General features: G+C 44.9%; 1 protein-coding gene across 5 annotated transcripts in view; it reads right to left on the bottom strand.

Annotated features, from left to right (window-relative positions):
• Positions 1-24,312, bottom strand: part of TENM2 (teneurin transmembrane protein 2) — a 1,060,479-nt gene that overhangs the window by 10,005 nt on the left and 1,026,162 nt on the right. For all 5 annotated transcript variants that reach the window (XM_010592330.3, XM_010592333.3, XM_003404644.4 and 2 more), the window contains 2 exons: positions 8,928-9,224; positions 5,725-7,339 (listed from right to left, as the gene is read on the bottom strand). In XM_010592330.3, coding sequence (XP_010590632.1) covers positions 5,725-7,339; positions 8,928-9,224 — 1,912 coding nt within the window. The remainder of the gene's footprint in view (positions 1-5,724; positions 7,340-8,927; positions 9,225-24,312) is intronic.

Here is a 24,312-nt window from a genome sequence, read left to right as displayed (position 1 = left end):
CTGCTCAATCAATGTCACTCAGAGCAGAGTTTGAATCAGTTCCAAGGTGTAGCTGGACACCTCTCCCTCTAAACCAAAAACCAAAGCCAAACGCATTGCTGTCGAGACAATTCCAACTCATAGCGACCCTTGAGGACAGAGGAGAACTGCCCCATAGGGTTTCCAAGGCTGTAATCTTTACAGAAGCCTACTGCCATATCTTTCTCCCATGGAGCAGCTGGTGGGTTTGAACCACTGACCTTTTGGTTAGCAGCGGAGTGCTTAACCACTGCACCACCAGGGCTCCCTCCCTCTACTCCCAAGAAGAGTATGCAAAGGCAGGGACTTTATGCTTCATCTGCAAACACTCTAAGTCCATCAAACTGCCATCAAGCTGACTCCAACTCATGGAGACCCCATAGGTGTGTCAGAGTAGAACTATTTTCAATGGCTGTTTTTTCGGAAGTACAGCACCAGGCTTTTCTTCTGAGGTGCCTTTGGGTGGACTCGAACTTATAAATTTTCGGTCAGTAGCAGAGCATGTTGACAGTCTGCATCACCCAGGGACTCCCTCAAGTCCATGTTGTTGTTGGCTGCCATCTAGTGGGCTCCAGACTCATGACAACCCCATGCACAACGGGATAGGACCGTTGTGATCCATAAGGTTTTCATTGGCTTTTGGAAGTAGATCTCCAGGCCTTTCTTCCTAGTCTGTCTTTGTCTGGAAGCTCCATTGAAATCTCTTCAGCATCATAGCAACACGCCAACCTCTGCCGACAGATGGTTGATGGCTGTGTTTGAGGTGTACTGGTAGGGAATCAAACCTGGTTCTCCTGCATGGAAGGTGAGAGAATTCTACCATTGAACTACTATAGTTGCATATAAATAGCAAACACATTCCTACCATGGATTAGCCCTCACTCTGTGCTAGACACCTTTTCTCTTCATAAGTTATTTAATTTTCACAGCCCACGGTGTGAGTGCTAGTATTACTACCATTTTGCAGAGGAAGAAACTAAGGCTTAGAAAAGTTAAGACATTTGTCTGAGTCACACGATAAGTGAATGGAAAGGGTAGAATTGGTGTCTTGAGATGCACTCAGGCTCTAACACCTAACTGACCTGAGGACAAGGGGGTGCTCAGGGCTGGGTGTAGGTTTACCGTGTTTGTCCAGGATGAAGGAGTTTCCTGGCAAAGTCCAGGGTGAACTGTGATGAGCTGGTCACTCTGGCTGAGTGGGGCCTGCACTGCAGGTTGTTGGGGTGGGAGGCTGTCTCCCAGGCTTTCTTTTACATTATTTCTTTTCATCCCTGATTTATCAAGTGATAATAACAAACCAAAAGAAAAGCCAAACCCATTGCCGTGGAGTCAATTCTGACTCATGGCGACTCTAAGGACAACGTAGAACTGGCCCGTGGGGTTTCCAAGGAGTGGCTGGTGGATTTGACCTGCTGACCTTTTGGTTAGCAGCTGAGCTCTTAACCACTGTGCCACCAGGGCTTCTTAATTGGTAATACGTTACCTTTAAAAAAAGCTGTTAGAAAGGGTGCTGTGTTGAAGCCTATGAGTGGGCAAGGAACCCTCCCCGCCCTCCCCCACCACTTCTGGCAGCTCCACTTTGGTTCCAGCCCAGGCGTCCTTGACTTCCAAGCCCCTGCCCCTAACCAGCATTCTACACCTTTGCGCCAGCATCCCTGGGAGGAAACAGGCCCTCCTCCAGAGCCAGGAGCTGCCACTTGAATTCAGAGAGCTCTATTTCTAAACAACAACAATTCTTTTGAGTAATAGACAGAGAAGATTCTGTTCTTTGTGATTCTTCTGGCTACATCTTAATTACCTTTTCTGCTTAAATTGTGAGCAGCAAGTCCAACCACTCTGCTAGTCTCCTAAGTGGCAAATTAAGACTCATTTAGATGGAGTTTACAGATTCGGGGGGTGATTTGGAGTGCTCTGCTCAGATCTACCTCTGCGGTCAGCTCATCTAGAGCAGACAGCAGGCATGGTCTGGTGTCTGCTCTGTTCTCTACCCGTGCCGCCTTCCCACAGTTTCCACTGTAGACATCAAGCCCTGAGCCACTTCTCAACACCACCCTCTACTTTAGATGCTTTCTAATGGTTTCTGGATTCAGTTTTGTTGGACGTGGTTCAACTTGATTGGCTTCACATTTATTGAGTCTCCATGAAGCACTGGAATGAGGAAAGCTATTCAGAAAACTCTGCTAATTTATATATATAGCTTTTTCAGCAGAACCAGAAAAGTAGCCGGGGGGTTCAGTGAGGTTGATGGTGCTCTGTGAATGGTTTTGTGTGGGCCTTGGGATTGCATATGTCTATTCAACTCACTCTGTGGGTTTTCTCTTTATGTGCCTCTGGCTGATTTGTCCCCAAGGTGCCCAGTGCCAGCAGGACTGTGAGATGCCAATTCTGTGGCAGGGAAGATTCTACTTCTATAGCTAAGATAGCCATGGTCTCTCTCTCCAGTCATGCTCTTCCCTCCCTCCTCCGCTGTATAAAGGTCTCTGCTCAAATGTCACCTCCTCGGAAAGACCTTCCATGAGCACCCTAAATAAAAGAGCTACTTTCCATCACTCCCAGTCTAACCCTTTATCCTATTTGATTTCTTTTCACAGAACTTATCATTACCCGAGACCATATATATATATAAAGTAGAGTCCCTGGGTGGTACAATAGGTTAATGTGCTTACTGCTAACCAGAAGGTTGGAAGTTTGAGTCCACTCAAAGGCACCTTGGAAGAAAGGCCTGGCAATCTCCTTTTGAAAAATCAGTCACTGAAAACCTTGTGGAGCACGGTTCTACTCTGACACACATAAGGTTGCCATGAGTAGGAGTCAACTTGATGGCAACTGGGCTACATATAAAATAAAATTGTATGCAAAAATAAAATTACAGATACACGTACACATGCACATATATTTATAGACACACAGTGAAACCTGTGAGAGCCGGAACTTGATGGTACTGCCTTGTTTTTCTAGGTCTCACAAGTTTCTGCCTTTGACAAGGTGTAGTCTTATCACTTTTCTATTGCTCATTTTAGTGGAAAATCTTTGAGTTTTCCTTGTCTGACAAGTTACTGCCTTACACAGGTTTTGGCTTTTGTGGTTTTATTTTATATATATATATATAAAATTTTATTTTTTCCTGAGAGGTACTTTAATGTGACATTATAGTAAACTGGGAGACAAAAGTCATTCAAAAATACAGGGGAGGGAGGAGGCCTGGCTGGCAGCATGGCAGGCTGCCTGATGAGGCACAGGGAGAACAGGAGGGAATTAGCTTGGTTGTAGCTCGTGGGCTCAAAAGGTACCCGCTACTTCTGTTGTATGGGGGTGCTGGGTTCAACTTCAAAGGGTCTGTTGTGTGCTGTCAAGATGATTCTGACTCATGACAACACTAGAGAACAGAGTAGAACTGCCTTATAGGGTTCCCAAGGTGCAGCTGGTGAATTTGAACTGCTGACCTTTGGTTAGCAGCCTGAGCTCTTAACCACTTTACCGCCAGGGCTCCTCAAAGGGCCTAGAACTTACCAGTGAGGCACTGCATGGCTATAAGTTCATCTCTAAGATGTTCTATTTCTTTCTGCAGCACAGGATATTAAGGGCACCACTGTGCTCCAGGAAGTTGCTGCCTCTGTTTCTGTTTTGGGGGATGGACAAGTGGTCCCTTGTCACCTGAGGGAGGGGCCCTTTAGGCTTGATGCCTCTCTGGCCCATGGCCAAGAGCAGTGAGTTTCCTGGAACTTGGGGGACCCTGGTCCTGGGGTCCGAATCATTGTATCTTTCACAGTGAATAGACAAGCAAGATCGCCCTGGCTTGCTTGTTGGAAGTTGGCCCTTTGGAGATTATACATACACACACATGTTTATTTTTTCCTTCTGATTTCTTTGCTTATTTCTCTCAGAACAGGGACTTTATTTTGCTCCCTACTATAACTCTAGTACTTAGTACATGTTAGATACTCTGTAAATATTTGTTAAATGGATGGATGGATGGATAGATGGATACCCCAAAACCCACTGCCCTTGACTCAATTCAACTCACAATGACCCTGTAGGACAGAGTGGAACTGTCCCATAGAGTTTCCAAGGCTGTAAATCTTTACAGAAGCAGACTGCCCCATCTCTCTCCCGCAGAGTGGATGGCGGATTCAAAATGCTGACCTTTCGGTTAGCAGCTGAGTGCTTAACCACTGTGCCACCAGGGACACTTGATAGATGGATAAAACCAAAAACCAAACCCGCTATTGTTGAGTCAATTCTGACTCATAGCAACTCTACAGGACAGAGTAGAACTACCCCATAGAGTTCCCAAGGAGCGGCTGGTGGATTTGAACTGCTGACCTTTTGGTTAGGTGCTGTAGCTTTTAACCACTGAACCACCAGAGCTCTGATAGATGGATAGAGACCCTCATTTCACCAATTTCTGATGTTTAGAGCAAAGTAGGTCATTTAACTCCTGTGGCCTCTCCCTCCATGCCATCTCCAAGCTTCTGACTTTTGCTCAAAGTCTTCCTTCAGCCTTGAGACTTCTCCCAACCAAGATCCCGTTCATCCTTCAAGGTCCATTTTGACATGGACCCTTCTGTACTATGTAAAATCTTCCAAATTTGAATTCATCTACAGACACACACACAACTTGGGGGAGAAGTGTTTGTCTTCTTCACCATTGTATCTCCAGAATCTAACATGGTGCCACTCTATAAATGTTTATGGAATAAATATAAGAACAGATACATATTGCTGTGAAAAAATCAGCATAGCACACTTACAAAAATACCTTGCAGGGGGAGGGCACAGTGGCAAAAAAACATGTAACATGAGTGTCGTTTGTGTAAAATATGGTATATGGTAGCAAAGACTTAATTCTGCTTTGCATTATTGTTGGTAATTTCTACATCTATCTTGACAGCTTTGTTGTGAGCCCTGGAGATCAGGCACTGGGTCTTAGTCATCTTGACACCCTATGCAAACTCATCGTTCACTAGTAATGGCAATGTTAATAACATGAACAAACACCATTTTGTGAACATCCACTCTGAAAGTGTTAGGCCCTAGACTTTACCTACATAAATTCATTTACTTCTCACAATCACTCTATGGGATGGGCTTTATTAGTCCCATTTCACAGAGAAGGAAAGTAAAGGTCAGAGAGTATGGACAAGTAGCCCAGTGTCCTTCAACCTATAAATGGAAGAGAGAGGATTTTAGCCAGAAATTTTGGACGCCAGAATCCAATTTTTTTTACTCTTTTATAAGGCTACTTTCCTTGGTTGGTACAGGGAGGGATTTTATAAAAGTTAGTTCAACTGAATGGACTTGAGAAGGGTCCAAAACCAAAAACCAAATCCATTGCCATCTAGTTGATTCTGATTCATAGAGACCATATAGGACAGGGTAGAACAGCCCCATAAGGTTTCCAAGGAGCAGCTGGTGGATTCGAAGTGCCGTCCTTTTGGTTAGCGGCTGAGCTCTTAAACACTGCACCACCAGGGCTCCTGAGAATGGTCAGGGCATCTTAAAACAGAGCTGGTGACCATACTGTATTGCTGTCACTCTACTGTTCCAGATACTGTACTCCTGCCACTTGCACTGCCCTGTATGTACAGCTCTCAAGAACTCTCCTGGCATCAGATTTAAGACCTTCTTTCAATGTTCCCAACAAAGTCTACCAGGACCACTACCCCGCATGGAGCCACTGCCTGACTGAGGCAGCAAAGACCTCACCTGTCACATAGTTCTTCAAATCCAGCTCATTGCTGAGAGGATTGTTGCTCTTGAACATATACAAGTTGAAGGGGGCTGGCTCCTTGCCTACGTTTTTCCACATGGTGTAGTCGGGAGAGGTCCATCGTCCTGCCAGCACATCATAATCACGCTGAGTAAAGTGGACCAGCTTGGTCAGGGGATCGTAGAGTCCCCCGTGGAAGCCAATGACCATTTGGAAGTCAGGGTTAGAGTCATAATAAATCTCCCCATAGGCAGTGTATTGCAGCTGTTTGATCATGAGACCATTAATGCTGAACACAGCCAGTGGGGTCCCTGTGTTATCCGAGGCAACATAGTACTCTTCCCCACTGCTGCTCTCCATGGCAAAGAGGTGGCCCTGGAGGTCATAGTAGAGCGAGGTAATCTCTGAGTTAGAGTGATTGTAGACATGGGTGATGCGAGTTGGGTTGTGTAGGTCAGAGTAGAAGTACTGCAGATGGTGGCCCAGGTTGGTCTTATAGGAAGCCCGCCGCCCTACACCATCGTAGCGGTATTGGACAGTCCACCCACTGACTTTGTTATAGGCTCGTGTTAGGAGGCCCTTGGAGTTGTACTCGAAGATGTCAGACCCTCGCTGGCACAGGTAGCCGTCATCATCAATTTTGTACTGCACATCACCGAGTCTGGTTATCCGATCCCGGAGGTCATAGCGCAAGGGCATAAGGCGCACATTGTTGCCAGGGTTCAGCAAGTGGAGGTTCCCGTTGAGGTCATAGCTGTAGCGCCAGGTTGGGCGGTCATTGACGGCCACACTCTGTAGCTGCCCATCCCCATCATAGTCATAGGTGTACTTAGTGGTGTTCGCATAAGGCCCCAGTTTGAGTTCCCTCTTGATCACTCTTCCCATACTATCATACTGTACCGTCATCCAGTACATGAGGGACCGGAACATCTCATACTGGACTTCCTTGATCCGCCCATGGGTGTCAAAGTGCTTGCTCAGGGTCATCACAGCAGTAGTGATGATCTGGTTGATGTCATAGTAGATGACTCCAAACTTGCCAAAGTGTTCCACTTTGCCAGAAATCTCATCATAGCGGTAGAGGTCAACGGGAAGGGGAGTCTCGCTTATGACGGGCTTGATGCTTGCAATCCGGAAGCTGTTGTCATGATAGGTGTAGTCAAACCTTGCATTGACCATGCCTTCCTCGGAGAACCTGTAGATCTGCTTGTCCACAAGTGGGCCAATCTTCCGGTACCTAATGGTACAGGAGAAGCCCCCACTTTGGAGGTTGACCATCTTCAAAACGCCAGTGGTCTCATCATACCCGAAAGTGACGGCAGTACTGTCATAGACAATCTCTGATAACTTGGAAAGTTTTCCATATTTGTAGAATACCTGCCGTCCGGTCCCCAAAAAGGATGTCTTGAGGATGCGGCCATCATCGCTGTAGTCAAAGATGACTGAAGCATTGCTTTCAGGAGGGTTGTAAATGTTGCGGATGTAGCCAATGGAGGTGTGTGTGGACATGCTGTGCCGGGCGACACTGGGCATGGTGACGGCATGGAGGCGGTCGGAGGAGTCGTACTCAAATATGTACTGACGCTGACTCTGAAGCAGGAGGACCATGGACTGGAGGAAGGAAAAGGGAGGGACACATGAGTTGGTTCTGCAGGATCATGCACTCAAGTTGACAGAAATTTATTCCAGCTCCTCAAACATCCACTCAAAAGCCATGAAGGATGGCAAAGCTTAATCCAGAGATTACAAGCAGATTTATTTCATCTGGCATGCCAACTCTGAGGAATTCATTGTGGTCGCCTAGAGGAAACCAAAAAAAACCAAACCCATTGCCATCGAGTTGATTCCAACTCATAGCGACCCTACAGGACAGAGTAGAGCTGCCCTATAGGATTTCCAAGGAGTGGCTAGTGGATTCGAATTGCTGACCTTTTGGTCAGCAGCCAAGCTCTTAACCGCTGCACTACCAGGGCTCCAAAGCAGTGTTCCCTAAACTTTAACGTGTATGCAGAACACCCAGGGACCTTATTAAAATGCAGATACTGATTCACTAGGGATGGGTCATGGCCTGGAAATCTGCATTCCAAGAAAAAAAAAGCTCCCAACTGATGCTTATGTTGTTTGGACCACACTTTGCGTAGCGAGGGCCTCGAGGATGGAGGCAGGAGTCATTGAGTTTGCCTCCCAGTTCAATAACGGAATGCTGTGTTTGTTTAGAAATGACTGCCACTGGTATAGCAGGAGTAGGTGACGCACAGACTATATTTTTGCCTCTTTTGGTTAAATCCAAAGAGAAAGCACAGCCTTCATTTAGAAGCTACGGAAAGATGAAATAACCCACAATAATAGATTCTTTGGGGGAAAACAGTGGCTTTAAACTTGGGGGGATTAGGAGATTCCTGCCTCCCTTGGTCAGCCATTCCAGTATTTCATTGCATAATGAGAACAGTATTCAGGGAGGAGGAAGGGGATAGCAGGGCCTCTCTTGCAGAGATAACAGCTCTGCAAGTAGCCGCTGTAATGAGGAGGCATGGAAGGCAGGAAATGGGCCTGCACCAAGGGGAGCCTGGGTGAGAGGCGCAGGCTGAGCAGGCCCTGCTGTAATGACAGGATGACCAGGGCAGCCTTCAAAAGTCTTGACATGTGCCCCAGAGGGACTTCTTTCTACCGCTGCTCCAACCTGACCTTTTCTGGCACGGAGACCTGAAGGTGGCACATTCAGACACTGGGAATTATGTAGACAGGCTCCGTTGGCTGTTTTAGCCAATAGGCCAGGTAGGAGGGTGTCGCTCTCTGTGCTCCAGATTTAGGCAAAATTCCCTACCCTGATGGCTTAATTTAGGGCAAGGCAGAAATGAATCACACATTTCCAATTCATAAGTAATGATTAGCTCACAGCCAGTGGATGAATCTGTCCGCTTCAACAGCACTTTTTTTTTTTTTTTGGAAGAAAATCAGACAATCCATCCTTCTTGCCATTACTGAGTGTCTCGCACTTTTTTTCTTTTAACGGTAATAGTGCTGAGCTATGAATAACATTTTCCTCCATCTCAGCGAGGGTGGGAGTGTGAGGAGAGCCCTTGTAGAGTCAAAGTAAAGATGTTAAAATGTCTTATGGTGGAGAGTGCCAGGTCAGCTTACAAAGAGCAGTGTGAATAGCAGAAAGCCCCAGATGGATGGGGGAGGTGTGTTCACCTACCTTGTCAAGGTAGGAGTAGCTCCACACTTTCCCGTCAGCAAACATGCGGGACACGATCCGGCCTTGCTTGTCGATGTCTGTCCTCTCGCTCATGGCCCCACGCTGCAGGCCGGCTAAGCGCCCGTTGAAGAAGTATGAGACATTGACTGCTGCCAACCCGCTGCTGGGCAGCCAGAGGAAGGGACGGCCCACCTGGTCATAAATGATCCTTAGGGTGAACTTGCGGTGGTCATCATAGATCTTTTCTGTCCGTATATTCCGGTCATAGTCGATGGACAAGAGGTTTCTTCCATGGACCTAGGAAAACACAACAGGCCTGATTGGAAAGACACCATCTAGGCAGGCTAGCTCAGGCTTCTATGGAGGACATGGTTGGCCTGGCTAAGGAATAAGTGTGTATCGGAGGAAGATATAACCCTGATGTTATTTAGACTGGTACTTCCCAAACTTCTTCACATCATGGCACACAGAGAAAATGGTAATTTCTGAATAGCATACTAGAATAAATAGGTTCCTACGTGGTACGAATGGTTTGTACTCGGCTGTTAAACTTAAGGTTGGTAGTTCAAACCCACCCAGTGGTACCATGGAAGAAAAGGCCTGGCAATCTGCTTTGGTTATGATTACAGCCAAGAGAACCCTGTGGAGAGTTCTGCTGTATAACACATGGGGTAGCCATGAGGTAATCATGTGTTGGAATCAACTTGACGGCAACTAGCAACAACAAAAGCGTACTAGGTTAAAGAAAGGAGACTACTTATGATCAGAGGTGACTATCTGGGCATGGCCACCATGAGCAGTTACATAGGGTGTGTGTGCACTGTACAATTACAGGGGAGTGCCATCAAGTTGTAGAAAGTGTGAATGGTGCCCTTGAAGTTGTGCAGTGCACAAATTATATAACCATACACAATAGCCCTGAACCAGGGGTTTGGGCTGCCCTGCCTGGTTACTCCTGGGGCAAGATAATTCATACATAGGCATATTTAAACCCTTTTTGGGCCTATAATCAGCTAAGAAGCTAATGATCTTTAAAAATAGGTACCAAAATTTCTTTAGGAACCTAAAGTAAAGGTACCCAAGAGTAATGGGAAGGAGGGCTTAGAAATCTGTATTTTACAAAGGCCTAGGAATATGGAGGCTCATTCCTGTGTGAACTCCTTCACTTTTAATATCTAGAGAAAAATCTTGCCACTGTCAAAAGATGCAGGACATCAGTGGGGAAACCTCAGCAGGACCCGGGGAATTCCAACAAGGAGAAGAACTGATTTACTTAGATTTGAAAGGAAGAGTGGAACACATTGAGACACAATTTAATATTTATATAGAAGTTGATCTGATCAGAGAGGAAGGCCTGCTCCAGAAGGCAGAGCTGGGAGACTGACTAGACTCTGGTTAGGGACAAAGGAGAGGGACTCTGGAGAATTGGCTAGTCCTGAATAGATGGCTGCTAGTGAATTTTTTTTTTTTAGTGAATGCAATGAGGCAGACTCAGTCCAGGCTCTTTCAACATAATTGACAGCAGATCCAGACATCCCTGCGGTGGCGGCCGAAGTACGAGGGAAGATGTAAATAGGCAGAAGAAAGAGACGTGAGAGATGCCTGGTACCTCATCACCTTATCCTAGTAATTCAACAGCACTGAATGATGACGATGACAATGACAAGGCTAACAATAACTTTAACATAAATTGAGGACTAATATATACAGATGTTGTGTCAGGCACTTTGTATCAATTCTTTCAGTTTGATGCCCACAAAGACCATTTTCCAAATGAGGAAACTGAGCCTGAAACAGAGAAGTTACCTAACTTGCTCAAGGTCACACAGCTATGAAGTGGTAGAGTTTAGGTCTTCAGACTCCAACCAGTTAACCACTTAGACATTTAACCAGCTTTGCTGCTCCCCGTATTGTATACCCATTGAGTGTTCTGAGATATATCAAATGATGAGGAGATTGTAAGCATGGCCACAAACCTCGATGGTTCCTCATGGTCACTTTTTTTTTTTTTAAATAATTTTTATTGAGCCAGTTTCTAACCCTCTCTACCCTCCTATCTCCCCTCCAGACAGGAGATGCCAACACAGTCTCAAGTGTCGACCTGATACAAGTAGCTCACTCTTCATCAGCATCTCTCTCCAACCCATTGTCCAGTCCCTTCCATGTCTGATGAGTTGTCTTCGGGAATGGTTCCTGTCCTGGGCCAACAGAAGGTTTGGGGACCATGACCGCCGGGATTCCTCTAGTCTCAGTCAGACCATTAAGTACGGTCTTTTTGTGAGAATTTGGGGTCTGCATCCCACTGATCTCCTGCTCCCTCAGGGGTTCTCTGTTGTGCTCCCTGTCAGGGCAGTCATCGGTTGTAGCCGGGCACCATCTAGTTCTTCTGGTCTCAGGATGATGTAAGACTCTGGTTCATGTGGCCCTTTCTGTCTCTTGGGCTCATAGTTGTTGTGTGACCTTGGTGTTCTTGTTCTTCATTCTCCTTTGATCCAGGTGGGTTGAGACCCATTGATGCATCTAGATGGCCGCTTGTTAGCATTTAAGACCCCAGACGTCATGGCCACTTTTGAGGGAGTTAAGAAATAATTCTAATACTACAAACATCTGTATGGTGAGGAACAGCATTGTGCCCAGACAAGGAACTACAATTCACAGGTTCCCTTGCTGATAAGGTTCGCCAACAAAATTGTAGTTGTTGGCTGGGTCTTCTGGGAAATTTCATTGAAGGAATATTTCAACTGATATTTCAGGGATATTTCAGCTTGCCTCTGATTCAGCTGCAAGGTAGGTGCCCTTTTGTTCTTTCCACATTCCTTCATTTCCTAAGTGAAATGTGAATGTGATGGCTGGAACTCAGGCATTCGCCTTGTGAATATGAGGTGACTTTGAGAATAGAAACCTCAAAGATAATGGTTCATACAAAGAAAAAGAATCTAGATTCCCGTTGACCTAGGTACTTTGAACAACCATCTATATCAGTCATAAATTGCTAACCTCTAGGTTTCTTTATGGAAACCCTGGTGGCGTAGTGGTTAAGTGCTATGGCCGCTAACCTAGAGGTCGGCAGTTCAAATCCGCCAGGCACTCCTTGGAAACTCTATGGGGCAGTTCTACTCTGTCTTATAGGGTCGCTATGAGTTGGAGTCGACTCGATGGCAGTGGGTTTGGTTTGGGTTTTTGGTTTAGGCTTCTTTATTGGACTCCTGGTGGCATAGTGCTTAAGTGCTTGGTTGCTAACTGAAAGGCCAAGAGTTTGAACCCACCAGCTGCTGTGCAGGAGAAAGATGTGGCAGTGTGCTTTCATAAAGATTACAGCCTTGGAAACCCTATGGGGCAGTTCTACTCTGTCCTATAGGGTCACTGTGAGTGGGAACCAACTTGATGGCAATGGGTTTTTTTTTTTTTTTTTTTTTTTAGGCTTCTTTATAGAGTCACTATGAATAGGAATCAACTCCATGGCAATTTTTTTTTTTTTTAAAGCTTCTTTTAGGTCATGAAAAAATATTAAACCTGTATTTGTTTAAGCCCCTGTTTTTTCTAATATCTGTTACTTGTAGTTGAAACTAATCTACACTGATACAGGCCCCTGATAGTTTGACAGGCACTGTGCCAGATAATCTAAATACCTGATCCAGTTTTAATTCCCATGAATTAAAGGTAGGAACGATTTTACTTACGGGCAATTGAACCCCAAGCTAGACAAGTGGCAGAGGTAGGAGTTAAACCCCTGACTGCCTGATTCCCAGAACCTTTGCTGTTTCCGTGGGTTCATCCCAGAGAGAAGGAGATAGAACATTTGAGATAGAACACTTAGGGAAGAGCATACACAGAAGCACAGATGTAGAAATAAAGGTGGCACGTTCTTGGATTATAAGGAAACCGAACTTCAAATGGAGGATTCACATTGACAAACATGCAGCCACTGGGAAGAACAGTCGAGAAGGCCAAGGGTGAGTCCAAAAGTTAATGCTGTTAGAATTACTGTGGATCTTGTCCCCAAGTCAAAATCACCATTTCCAGAGCTAACCACAAGTTGGGGTCAGAAAGATCAGTCCCTCTCAAAACAAAAGTTTGGAACAACTGCCTGAGACCTCCAAGATTCTTCAATCTAGCTGTTTAAGAACTTCAGTTCAAGACTTCTCGAAGGTTTTATTTGGGTGGAATGAGTGATGTGGCAACAATGAGGAGGTATTCTCAGGGTTTTTTCAAGCAGTGCTGCTGACTCCCCGCCATGCCTGCTAATCTCCTCAGCCATCCTTCTCCAATCCTCCCTCTTTCCTTACTACGTTTTTTAGCTTCCTGCTTCTCTTTGCTAATATCACAGGGACCCCAGAAAAGTGCATTTATTATTTGTTGGACATTAAGTCTCTGTTAATATCAGACTTGGTGCCTTCTCTGGTAGGTATACAAGGGTGAACCACAGCAGTATCAACATGCCTTGAGCACGATGGGCAGTTCTATGCTGTCCTATGGCGTCTCTATGAGTCAGAACTGACTTGACAGCAATGGGTTCGGTATCTGGTTTTTTAATATATAAGTGATGGAAATGGTTAATGTGCTTGGCTGCTAACCGAAAGGGTGGCGGTTCCAGTTGACTCAGAGGCACCTTAGAAGAAAAGCCTGGTGATCTACTTCTGAAAATTCTTCCATTAAAAACCCTATGGAGCACAGTTCTACTCTGACACACATAGGGTCCCCATGACTCAATGGCAACTGGTATGGTCTATCTCTATCTCTTTAAAAAAAACCCAAACCTGTTGCCATCAGGTTGATTCCAACTCATAGCGACCCTACAGGATGGAGTAGAACTGTCCCATATGGTTTCCAAGGAGCAGCTGGTGGATTCAAGCTGCCAAACTTTTTGGTTAGCAGCCAAGCTCTTAACCACTGCACCACCAGGGCTCCACCTCTCTATCTATACCTCTATATGCATACACACACACACACACACACACACACACACACACACACGACATGCAGTCATGTGAGAGACCAATATGTAACTCATATTTAAAATCATGACTATAATGACAATTATATTAATGCGTGAGGGTACTAAGAATACAGAAAGAACTGAATCCTGGGCAAGAGGCAGGAGAGGGACCCCAAATTCTGACTGGCTCTGTCTGGGTTAGAGCTGATGAGGCCTCTGGTCCCTGACCCGGGCGCACCATCACAAAGAAGTTATGGGGACTAAGAATTAATAGATAAAAAAATTTTTTTTTTAAATCTATTAATTAGCTATAGATAATTTAGGGTGGGTTTTTTTCCCCAAATTCACCATATCCCTGGGAATTGGCTTTTGTGCTAGCACTGGTTTGAGTTAACTCTTGCATTGTGCAGTTTCTATAAAAATGCTCCAGCCTTCCAATAATTAAATGTGATAAATTCACTGGAAGCTGAGCCAAGGAGTTCAGGCTAGTTGTGTAATCTAATCAAATATCTTTAATTATGAAAAAAAAAATTATGAGGGTGCCATTAAGAAAGAGGAGGTGCTTCAGCTGGGGGTTGAGATGCTGTGGGGTGCAACGCGCAGCGCATGCTCACCCCTTTGTGGGGGCCTGCCCCCCAGTTTAGAGAGTGCGGGGGCTTTAATTTAGACACCCTGTTCTCTTATTCCGAATTAAATTATCCATCTAACAATATTTAAATTAACCTTGAGGCTTCCTGGAGAACATAAAAGTTATTTTGAATTATTTGCACTGCCAGGATCAGCACAATTCTCTTTCTAGCCGGCTCGGTAGGAATTCAGTGATAGAGAAACCAATTTTTAAATTAATACAATTTTGTGTTTGTAAGGAAGCCATTACTTTTAATTATCGAGCATTTTCCTCAGACTGGCTTCCCCAGTTAGTAAAACTCAGCTATTTAGCATGGTTTGTATTTTTGCAGAGGGCAGACTTTGGGAAGTAGTTTTCCCTGTGGAATTTTCCCCCAGAATGTTTTGATCTCACCAAGCACACGCCTGTCACAAGGAAGCTCGTAAAAAACCCTGAGAAAAGGAAATGCTGTCGTCAAAATGGCCCTGCTGGGCCTATAACCAGTGACTCTAACTTAGCTCTGGTGCAATGAGGGGAGCTGGTGATTTGAGAAATGCTTAGGAGGAAATAAACACTGGGCTGGATCCCTTCCAGGAAATGGAATTATAGCGCAGCAGGAGAGATTTCAGTTAGACTTATGGAAGGACTATTTGCCTGTCCTGTTTCGAGTGTGGAAAATCCAAAAAAGATTGGTGAGGGAGGGCATGTGATGCTCCATGTCTGAAAATGTTGAAAAGCAGAAATACCTGCCTTGGAGAGTTTAGTTACTCACCCACCCAGAGGAAAAGCCTGGCCTAGACGACATCTTCATTTCCTTTCTGGATCAGCCCTCTAGGATTTGAAAAAGCAGCTCCCACACAATAGAACTCAATATTACACTAGGATCAGTGCTGTGCAGACAAAACAACTTGCTATAAATTTAATATTAGCTTAAATAATACATAATTAGAAGGGTAAGCCTCTGCAAACACATTAAATAATGTATTCCCCAAGCAAACATTGCTTTTGGATGACTTGCTGTTTTGGATGGTGGTGAGGTGGAAAGGTGGAAAGACTCAAATCTGAGTTGTAGTTTTGACACTGATTAGATTTGTCATGCCAAAGCAGTTCCCTTCATCCTTCACGCCAGTTTCCTTGTCTGTAATGGCCAAGGAGCTTCTGTTGGGTAGGGATTTTATGTTATTTTTCTTAGTGCCCCTATTGTTTTGGAAAGTGCTTGGTGCTCAATGAACATTTGAGAATAAGGGGGTTGAATTAGACCAAATATAAGAGCTCTCCCAGACTGTGAAATCTCAGGTTCCAGTATGCAAAACAGAGAAGAGAATACGTGGCCAGGACATCAGCAATCTCCAAGTATCTGAGAGGTTTTAGTCCAAAGAGCAATTAGAGTCATTATGGGAGGTCCCCTGTAACTGGAACTAATAGATACAGGTCAGAGAGAGCAGATTTGTGTCACGCCAGCTTAATAGCCCGTTCAATCCTTTATTCATTCTTTAAATATTTACTGAGCATCTGGCTTGTTACTGTGATCTACACTTAAGACAGAGTAAGACAGATATGGCCCCTGCCCTCATGGAACTTACAGATCAGAAGAGGATAAAGATAAGTGAGCCTACAATTAAAAACATTAGTGCAAGGCTTGAAAGCAGAGACTCAGACACATACTTGTCCACCAGTGTTCACTGCAGCATTATTCACAATAGCCAAAAGGCGGAAACAACCCAAGTGTCCATCAACAGATGAAGAGTAAACAAAATGTGTATATCCACACAACGGAATGTAATTCAGCTACAAAGAGAAATGAAGTCCTGATCCATGCTACGACCCGGATGAACCTTGAAAACGTTATACTAAGTGAAACAAGTCAGACACAAAGGACACATAGCGTATGATCCTACTTATATGAAATATCTAGAATTGGCAAATGTATAGAGACAGAAGCTGGTTAACAGGAGCAGGTGGGAGGCTGAAAATGGGGTGTTATTGCTCAAGGAGCAATATTGCTTAAGAAGTTAAGCAATAACTCCTGTTAAGGGAGATGAAAACATTTGGAAATAGATAGTGAAGATGGTTGCACAATGTACTGAATGTGATTGATGTCACTGAATTGTTCACGTAAAAATGGTTGAAGTGGAAAATGTTTTGTTATTTATATATATATTTACAACGATAAAAAAACGATAGCAAAAAATTAGTGCAGTAATGAGAATGAACATTGGAAACTATGGAAATGAATGAGGGACATTTAGTCAAAATTGTTGGGGGTGGAGTGGGGAGGATTAAGGTTTCCCAGGGGAAGTGCTGCCTCAGTTGGGCCGGAAGTATGAGTAAGACTTAGACAGGTGAGGGCAGGAGGGGAGTCAGGGAGACTATTCCAGGCAGGAGGTCAGGAAGTGGAAGCCCTGGTGGTGAGCAAGGGCCCTGCATAGGCAGAGGGCTTCCATTTTTATGTGCTGCTAGAAGTATTCTAGTGGAGGCTGGGCAGGGCATTGGTAGGGATGCAGCAGAGAAGGGGCACGTGTGGTATGGAGGCTCAGCCCAGATGACCTGAATGGGCTTGGACTTGTCATCCTTCGACCTTGTAGAAGTCAGGTATGTGGCCTGTCTCCTAGCCTACAGATCCACCAGTGGGTGAGTTTGGAGAGGACTTCTGTATTTTTAAGGTCTGAACTTGAGATCATACAAATCTCAAGCTTAAAATCCTTCCATGGTATCCCACTGAATTTAGAATAAAATCCATACTCCTTACCAAGGCCTCACCCCCATCTACTTTGCTCTAGCCACACTGGCTCTTGTTCTGCTCCAAATATAGGCCACAGTCTCTCCTGCCTCAGGGCCTTTGCATGTGCTGGTTTCCAGGCATGGAAGGCGTTCCTCCCTCCCCATGCCTAGAAAATTCTTACTTTTCATTCAAGTCTCAGCTCAAATAACATTTCCTCACAATAGTCTTAGCTTAAAACACATGTTTTCTATTATCCCCACCCTATCTTTTCTTTCATAGCACCCATCACAATTTATTTATATTATTCATGCTATGGTTTAAGCTCCATAATGATCTTTCTACCTTTCCACTGCACCATCCACAAAAGCAAGTCATCTAAAAATAATGCTTGCTTGGAGAATACGTTGTTGAATGTGTTTGCAAAGCCTTGCAAGTATGTACTATTTATCACGAGTTGTTCTGTCTGCACAAACACTGATCCTAAGGTCATGTTGAGTCTTGTCTACTTTGTTCACCAATAGACACTCAGTGACTAGTACAGTGACATAAACACTGTTAGTGTTTGAAAAATAGATTATTACTTGAGTGAAGAATGAACCTGCTGTGGCAGGAAGGAACTGATAGCATTCAGGCTTTCAGGAGGACTGTGTATGTGAATAGACCTGCCTGAGTGGGCTCCACGCTGAACTGAGGGAACGTGTGTGTGTTCACATGAACACACACACGACGGTCTCCCACCTAGCTGCTGTGTCACTGTGATCTGCCATATAAGTAAAAGTAACACACGCCAGCGTGTAATTGCAATGTCATATTAATTATACGGAAACCAAAACAAAATTACTCACTCCCACTTCTTCTTGGAATACTAATAACACTAATACCAATATCATGATGGAAGATTATCTTGGAAGCAATTTTTCTTTTGTTCTGCTACCTACACATGTAGCTGTTTCTTGGTTTTGCAATCTCTATGTTAATCATCACCAGGAGGGAATATCCCAGAGGGTTGTTATATGCCTTTCTTTTCGAGAGAATCATGCACTAAATCCATTTTAGGAAGGAACGTAAATTTTAAACTTTCACAGAAGGGGTCAGCTTCAAGTTCCCTCTTCCAAAAGCCTAGAAAATGTGCTTTCTAGGGGGCAGTAATGCATTAACAGACACCCAGGGCCTGGAATTTGTCTTACAATTAGGCTTTGGAAGGCTGGAAGGTGGGTGTAGAATATATCTGCTATGTGTGTGTTTAACCCAGTATGTCTTCCTTCCTTCTTTGAGGACAGCACTCCCTTCCTCTAAGGTTTCTCCTATCTAGGTGGTTTACTGTGTTATGTGTGGGCATGTGACCTGGGCTTGGCTAATCATAGATCCCCATCTTCCTGACCAGTGATTGGCCACGGGATGTAAACTCCATCTGTGCCAAACCAATCACAGTTATTCCCTAGGAATATATGTAACCTGTTGCTGTGGAGTTGATTCTGACTCACGGCAACCCTATAAGACAGAACAGAACTGCCCCATAGGGTTTCCAAGGCTGTAATGTTTATGGAAGCAGACTGCCACATCTTCCTCGCGTGGAATGGCTGGTAGGTTCGAACTGCCGACCTTTCAGTTGGCAGCCAAGCATTTAACCACTGCAACACCAGGGCTCCTTAGGGCTCCTTAGGGGTATTTATTTATTTATTCATTTATTTATACACACACATATATAATATAGGTTCCTGGGTAGCGCAAGCAATTTGTGATCAACTGCTAATCTAAAGGTTGGTGGTTCGAACCCACTTAGTGGCATCACAGAAGAAAGGCCTGGCAACCTGCTGCCATAAAGATTTCAGCCAAGAAAACCCTATGGAACAATTCTACCCTATAACACGTGGTGTCACCAGAGTCGGAATCAACTTGACGGCAATGGTTTTTTTTTTTTTAAATACAATATACCTGTGTGTGTGTGTACGTGTGTGTGTGTGTGTGTGTGTACGTATTGTAGGGATGATTCCTTTCTCTTTCCTCTGGGCTCACTAAGCGGAGATGATGTAAGCCTTCAGCCCAAGGCTGCCCAATACACAATGTGAAGAGGTCACCAGTCTACTGTAGTAGAAAATGAGGCCAACTGCCAAGAGAAGCAGTGCTGGGAGATGGAAGGAGGTGGTGCGAAGAAGAGAAAAAGAGAGTGATGCCAGCTTGGTGACATCACTTGGCTCTTGGCTTCACTAAGGGCGGCTCTCCTCTTGTGCTGACCCTTTAGGTGAGACAACGCATACTCTTCTTTTTATGAAGCTAGTTTGAGTGTGGTTCCTGTCTTTGCAGTAGAAAGATTCCTGGAAAATACAGGGGCAATGTGTTTGTGGACTTACACTTACTTTGGGGGTGGGGTGTTTACATACTAAGTACCCTCCAGAATGCCCATTAGAAGAAAGGATAATGAGACTTTGTCTCACATACTTTGGACATGTTGTCAGGAGGAGCCATTCCCCGGAAAAGGACATCATGCTTGGTAAAGTAGAAGGTCAGCGAAAAAGAGGATGACCCTCGATGAGATGGATTGACACAGTGGCTGCAACAATGGGCTCAAGCATAACAATGATTGTGAGCATGGTGCAAGACCAGGCAGTGTTGTTCTGTTGTACATAGGGTTGCTATGAGTGGGACCCGACTCGATGGCAACTAACAACTGTAACAATAAGAAGAAGCACCTTCCAAAGAGGAGCCTACAGAGGGGCTGGCCATCACATCTTCCTTCAACACCTGTGGTCTGAGTGCCTACCACATGGCATCTGTCACCAGGAACACAGTGATGAGATGGTCCCTGCATTCATGGAGCTCACAGGTACCCTGATGCAACAGCTTCCTGTATCCCTGAAAGGCCAGATGGAGTGGAGACGGGAATGGAAGATGGTGAGGGAAGGGGAGAGAGGCTTTCAAATGTGATTCCTTGAAAAGTCCTAGGAAAGCATAATGAAAATCTTCCCCACACTGAGTTTGGACAGGAACACAGGGACAAACACTCCAAATTTTGCCAAAATCTCTTGAAGATTTTGGTGGGAGGGTGTGGTCATGGTGCATCCACTTGCCATCTTGTATTTCACCAGCTTATAAGCAAGAGCTCCTGTTACTGTTCTCAGCTGAAGGGATGTCTCTGACTGGGGGATTATGGGAAGAAGGGGGATAGAGTTTCACCGGAATGTGGTCTAAGCATGCTGGTTTCACTGGGATTGTTGAACTCCTCTGCATCCCAGTGCTGCTCAGAAGCCTTGGGCCCCACACCACTCAACCAGCCAGACTCCCAGCACCCTGCCAGCCCCAAGCAAAGGTCAGGCCATTTGCTTCAACATATGATACCCTCAGTTGCTGTACCACAAATTTTTCCCAAATTCACTGCTATGCACGTGAGAGCAATGATTACACGGTGCTGGTTAAATTCTTGCATTTTAACATTCACTCAATTTCTTTCTCATTCCAAGAAGCAGGGCTGGGGCTGCCAGAATCTCACAACTCAGTCTTCGGTTTTAGCTCCCAGCCTCTCCTCACACAGCTCACGTGCCAGCACACAAAGCTGGATGGCCAGCCAGCCTCCCTGGTCTATATGATCATGGGAAAACCTCGTTGCCGTCGAGTCAATTCCAACTCATCGTGACCCTATAGGACAGAGTAGAACTGCCCCACAGTTTCCAAGGAGCACCTGGTGGATTTGAACTGCTGACATTTTGGTTAGTAGACATAGCTCTTAACTCCTACGCCAACCAGGGTTTCCCTCAAAAGTTGAGGATGATATAGCAATGCTACTAGTTGTCAAATCCTGTTAATTGGACATGTGTAGCTAGCAATTGAGTTTTTTGTTCGGGATCCTGCAATAGCCTCCTTGCTGTCCCTCTCCTTCTGTCTTGTTCTATCTAATCTATCTTCTCCGCAGCCTGAGAGAGCTTTCTAATGCTACACATCGCAACACATCACTCTGCTATTTAAGCCCCTGAATGGCTCCCCATTGCCCTCAGGATAAATGCCAGCCTAGCAGAATATTCCCTTCCACGAGCTGCCCCTGGTCAACTCACCCAGGCTCATCTTTTTCGACACCACGTGACAGCGCACCCCTCTTCTCTCCAGCCAAGTTGAGTTACTTAAAACTTCCTGAAAATTGTTGATGTGAGCTGCCATCAAGTCAGCCCCTGGCTCCTGGTGACCCCACACACAAATGCTGCCAGGTTCTGCTGTGATAGGCTGATTTTTGGAAGTAGATCACCAGGCCTTTCCTCCTAGTCTGTCTTAGTTTGGAAGCTCCACTGAAACCTGTTCAGCATCATAGCAACATGCAAGCCTCCACTGACAGACAGATGGTGGTTGCATATGACATGTATTGTTCAGGAATCAAACCTGGGTCTCCTGCGCGGCAAGCGAGAATTCTCCCACCGAACAAAAATGCCATTCTCTTTTTCACAGGTGACTCTTTCTGTCTGATAACCCCTCCCCCATATCTTTGCCTGGCTAATGCCTATAGTCCCTCAGAACTCAGTTTGATGCTAGCTCCTTTGTGAAGCCCTTTCTGATCCCTTGTTAAGTCTCAGATCTGGTCAGGGTGGCAGAAACTGCTGTGTGTTCACCAAGGCTCCTTTCATTCTTCTCTTCTTAAGCCCTCAGTAAGACATTTCCCAGGCTTCCTTGTAGTTAATTTGAGGCCACACAACTGGGTTCTGGCCAGTGTATGTGGAAGTGAGGCATACCACTTCCTGTTCCCTGAGCCCACTCCAATCATCTATGCCGTTTTATCCTTCCACAGCTTTGGAGACCACGTGTTTAAGACGGCAGGGTCAAAAGGCTGAGCAATTGGAATGAGCTGTCACTAAGCAGAGCTGCCTGACTCAACTGGACTGATGGGTTAAGTCCCTGAGATTTATTTATTTGAGGGTTTATTTGTTACCTGGCTTAGCCTATACTCTCCTGACTCATGCGATTAGGTATCCTTTTCCTTAGAGTATGGCCTCTATTACAGCTTACATCACACTACTTACATGGTTTCCTCCACTAGGCTGTAAACTCCTTGATAACAAGGCCTGGGTTTTCTTTACATCTCTATAACCCACTCAATCCATGGTTTTGTTGTTGTTAGGTGCCGTTGAGTCGGTTTCGACTCATAGCAGCCCTATTCACAACAGAACGAAACACTGCCAGCTTCTGCGCCATCCTCACAATTGTCGCTATGTTTGAGCCCATTGTTGCAGCCACTGTGTCAATCCATCTCATTGAGGTTCTTCCTCTTTTTCACCGACCCTCTACTTTACCAAGCATGATGTCCTTCTCCAGGGACTGCTCCCCCCGATAACATATCCAAAGTTCGTGAAACGTAGTCTCCCCATCCTTCCTTCTAAGGAGCATTCTGGCTGTACTTCTTCCAAGACAGATCTGTCCGTTCTTTTGGCAGTCCACGGTGTATTCAGTATTCTTTGCCAACACCACAATTTAAAAGCGTTAATTCTTCTTCAGTCTTCCTTATTCGTTGTCCAGCTTTCATGTGCGTATGAGGCGATTGAAAACACCAGGGCTTGGGTCAGGTGCACCTTGGCACTAAGTAAACATCTTTTGAATGAATAAAAAATTTCAGTTCTTCATTTGATAATGGAGCAGAACTGAAAATAAATGGTAGGACTAGGGGAGGGAGAGAGGAGCCCATATTCTCACTGGCTGAGACAGCCTGTTTGCCTTGGGGTAGGCAGCAGATGTCTTTGGTTTCAAAAAAAAAAAAAAAAAGCCAGATGCCACAGAGTCAACTCCAGCTCATGGCAACCCCATGTGATTGAGAACTATGTTTCATCAGATTTTCAAAGGCTGATTTTTTAGAAGTCAGTCACCAGGTCCTTCCGTGGAGATGCCTCTGGGTGGGTTAGAACCACCAACCTTTTGGTTAGCAGCCAGCACATTAACCACTCGCGCCACCCAGGGACTCTGATCTTTGATTTAGCAGTTGCAAACTTCCCTGCCACAGGCTCATGAGGCTTCTGAGGAAAAGGCCACTTCCCAGTTCTCTTAATCCATATCACACCCCACCTTTCCTTTACGCCTTCTTCCAACTGTTCCCTTGCAATTTCCAGGAGTTGCTTTTATTTCATTCACTAAACAGTTTACGAACGGAATTAAAATAAATGAGATGCAAATAAATTCCAGGCTTTCTCCCTCATTTTCAAATTACATTTTCAGTCCACTCAACCTGTTATAATCTCACAGTGATTTTCATTTAAGAGAGCTAAATGGATATGTGATTATTGTTACAGGAACTAACACCAGACAATTAAATGTGGAGGTGTTGATAGATAAAGCTGTGTTGTGATTTGCATAAACATGATGCCAGCAAATCTAACCCTGGCAGAAATTCAGTTAGAAGACTTGCGTGCCTAACTTCTGCTAATTGCCACAAGTACCATTATTAAGATTTTTAATATTCAGACTTGGGATTATAGCCATTTTATTTCAGGGCCACATTTATCTTTATTTTGAAAACTTAGTCCAAATGCATAACTGATTTATCAGTGAAAAGGAATGATTACTACTTATGATCAAGTTCTATAGTGCCGCGTATCAAAAATCAATTACACAGCCCTGAAACCCAGTCATTAAGGACTTAGCTACTAATCTCATTCCATTTTTGTCTTCAGGAAGATACCGCCGCTTGCAACTTTGCAGATACCAGGAGAGGAAGAAAAACATGGGAGACTGCTGATAACCTAATGTAGAGAACTAAACTCCAGCCAGACAAAGGCAGAATCTTAATATGGAGTGGCCCAGCTCTGCAGGGACGTCACCTGGGTTGGCTGGATTGCAATCCAACCAGGTGACAAAAGTTATGACCCAAGTTTTGCCAATACTGAGCCTTCTTCCAACCTAAGGGATTCCAAAGCATGTGCTATTGTTTAACGTCTTCCTAGTCCTATAGTGTCACTATGAGTCGGAATCGACTAGACGCCACTGGGTTTGGTTTGGTTTAGTGCTTATCTCAATCTGTAATTATTTTAGATATTTATCACTTTACTTACTGCCTGCCCTTCTCTTCCCCCAACCCTCACCTGTCACCCCACGCTCTGCAGAACATAAGCCGTACTAGGAAAAGTACCTTGCTTTCTGTACCTTGTATTTCCAG

This window comes from Loxodonta africana, chromosome 2 (assembly GCF_030014295.1).
Source record: "Loxodonta africana isolate mLoxAfr1 chromosome 2, mLoxAfr1.hap2, whole genome shotgun sequence".
NCBI classification, from domain to species: Eukaryota; Metazoa; Chordata; class Mammalia; order Proboscidea; family Elephantidae; genus Loxodonta; species Loxodonta africana.
Note: the sequence above shows the minus strand (reverse complement) of the source record. Positions and strands in the feature narration are given on the sequence as shown.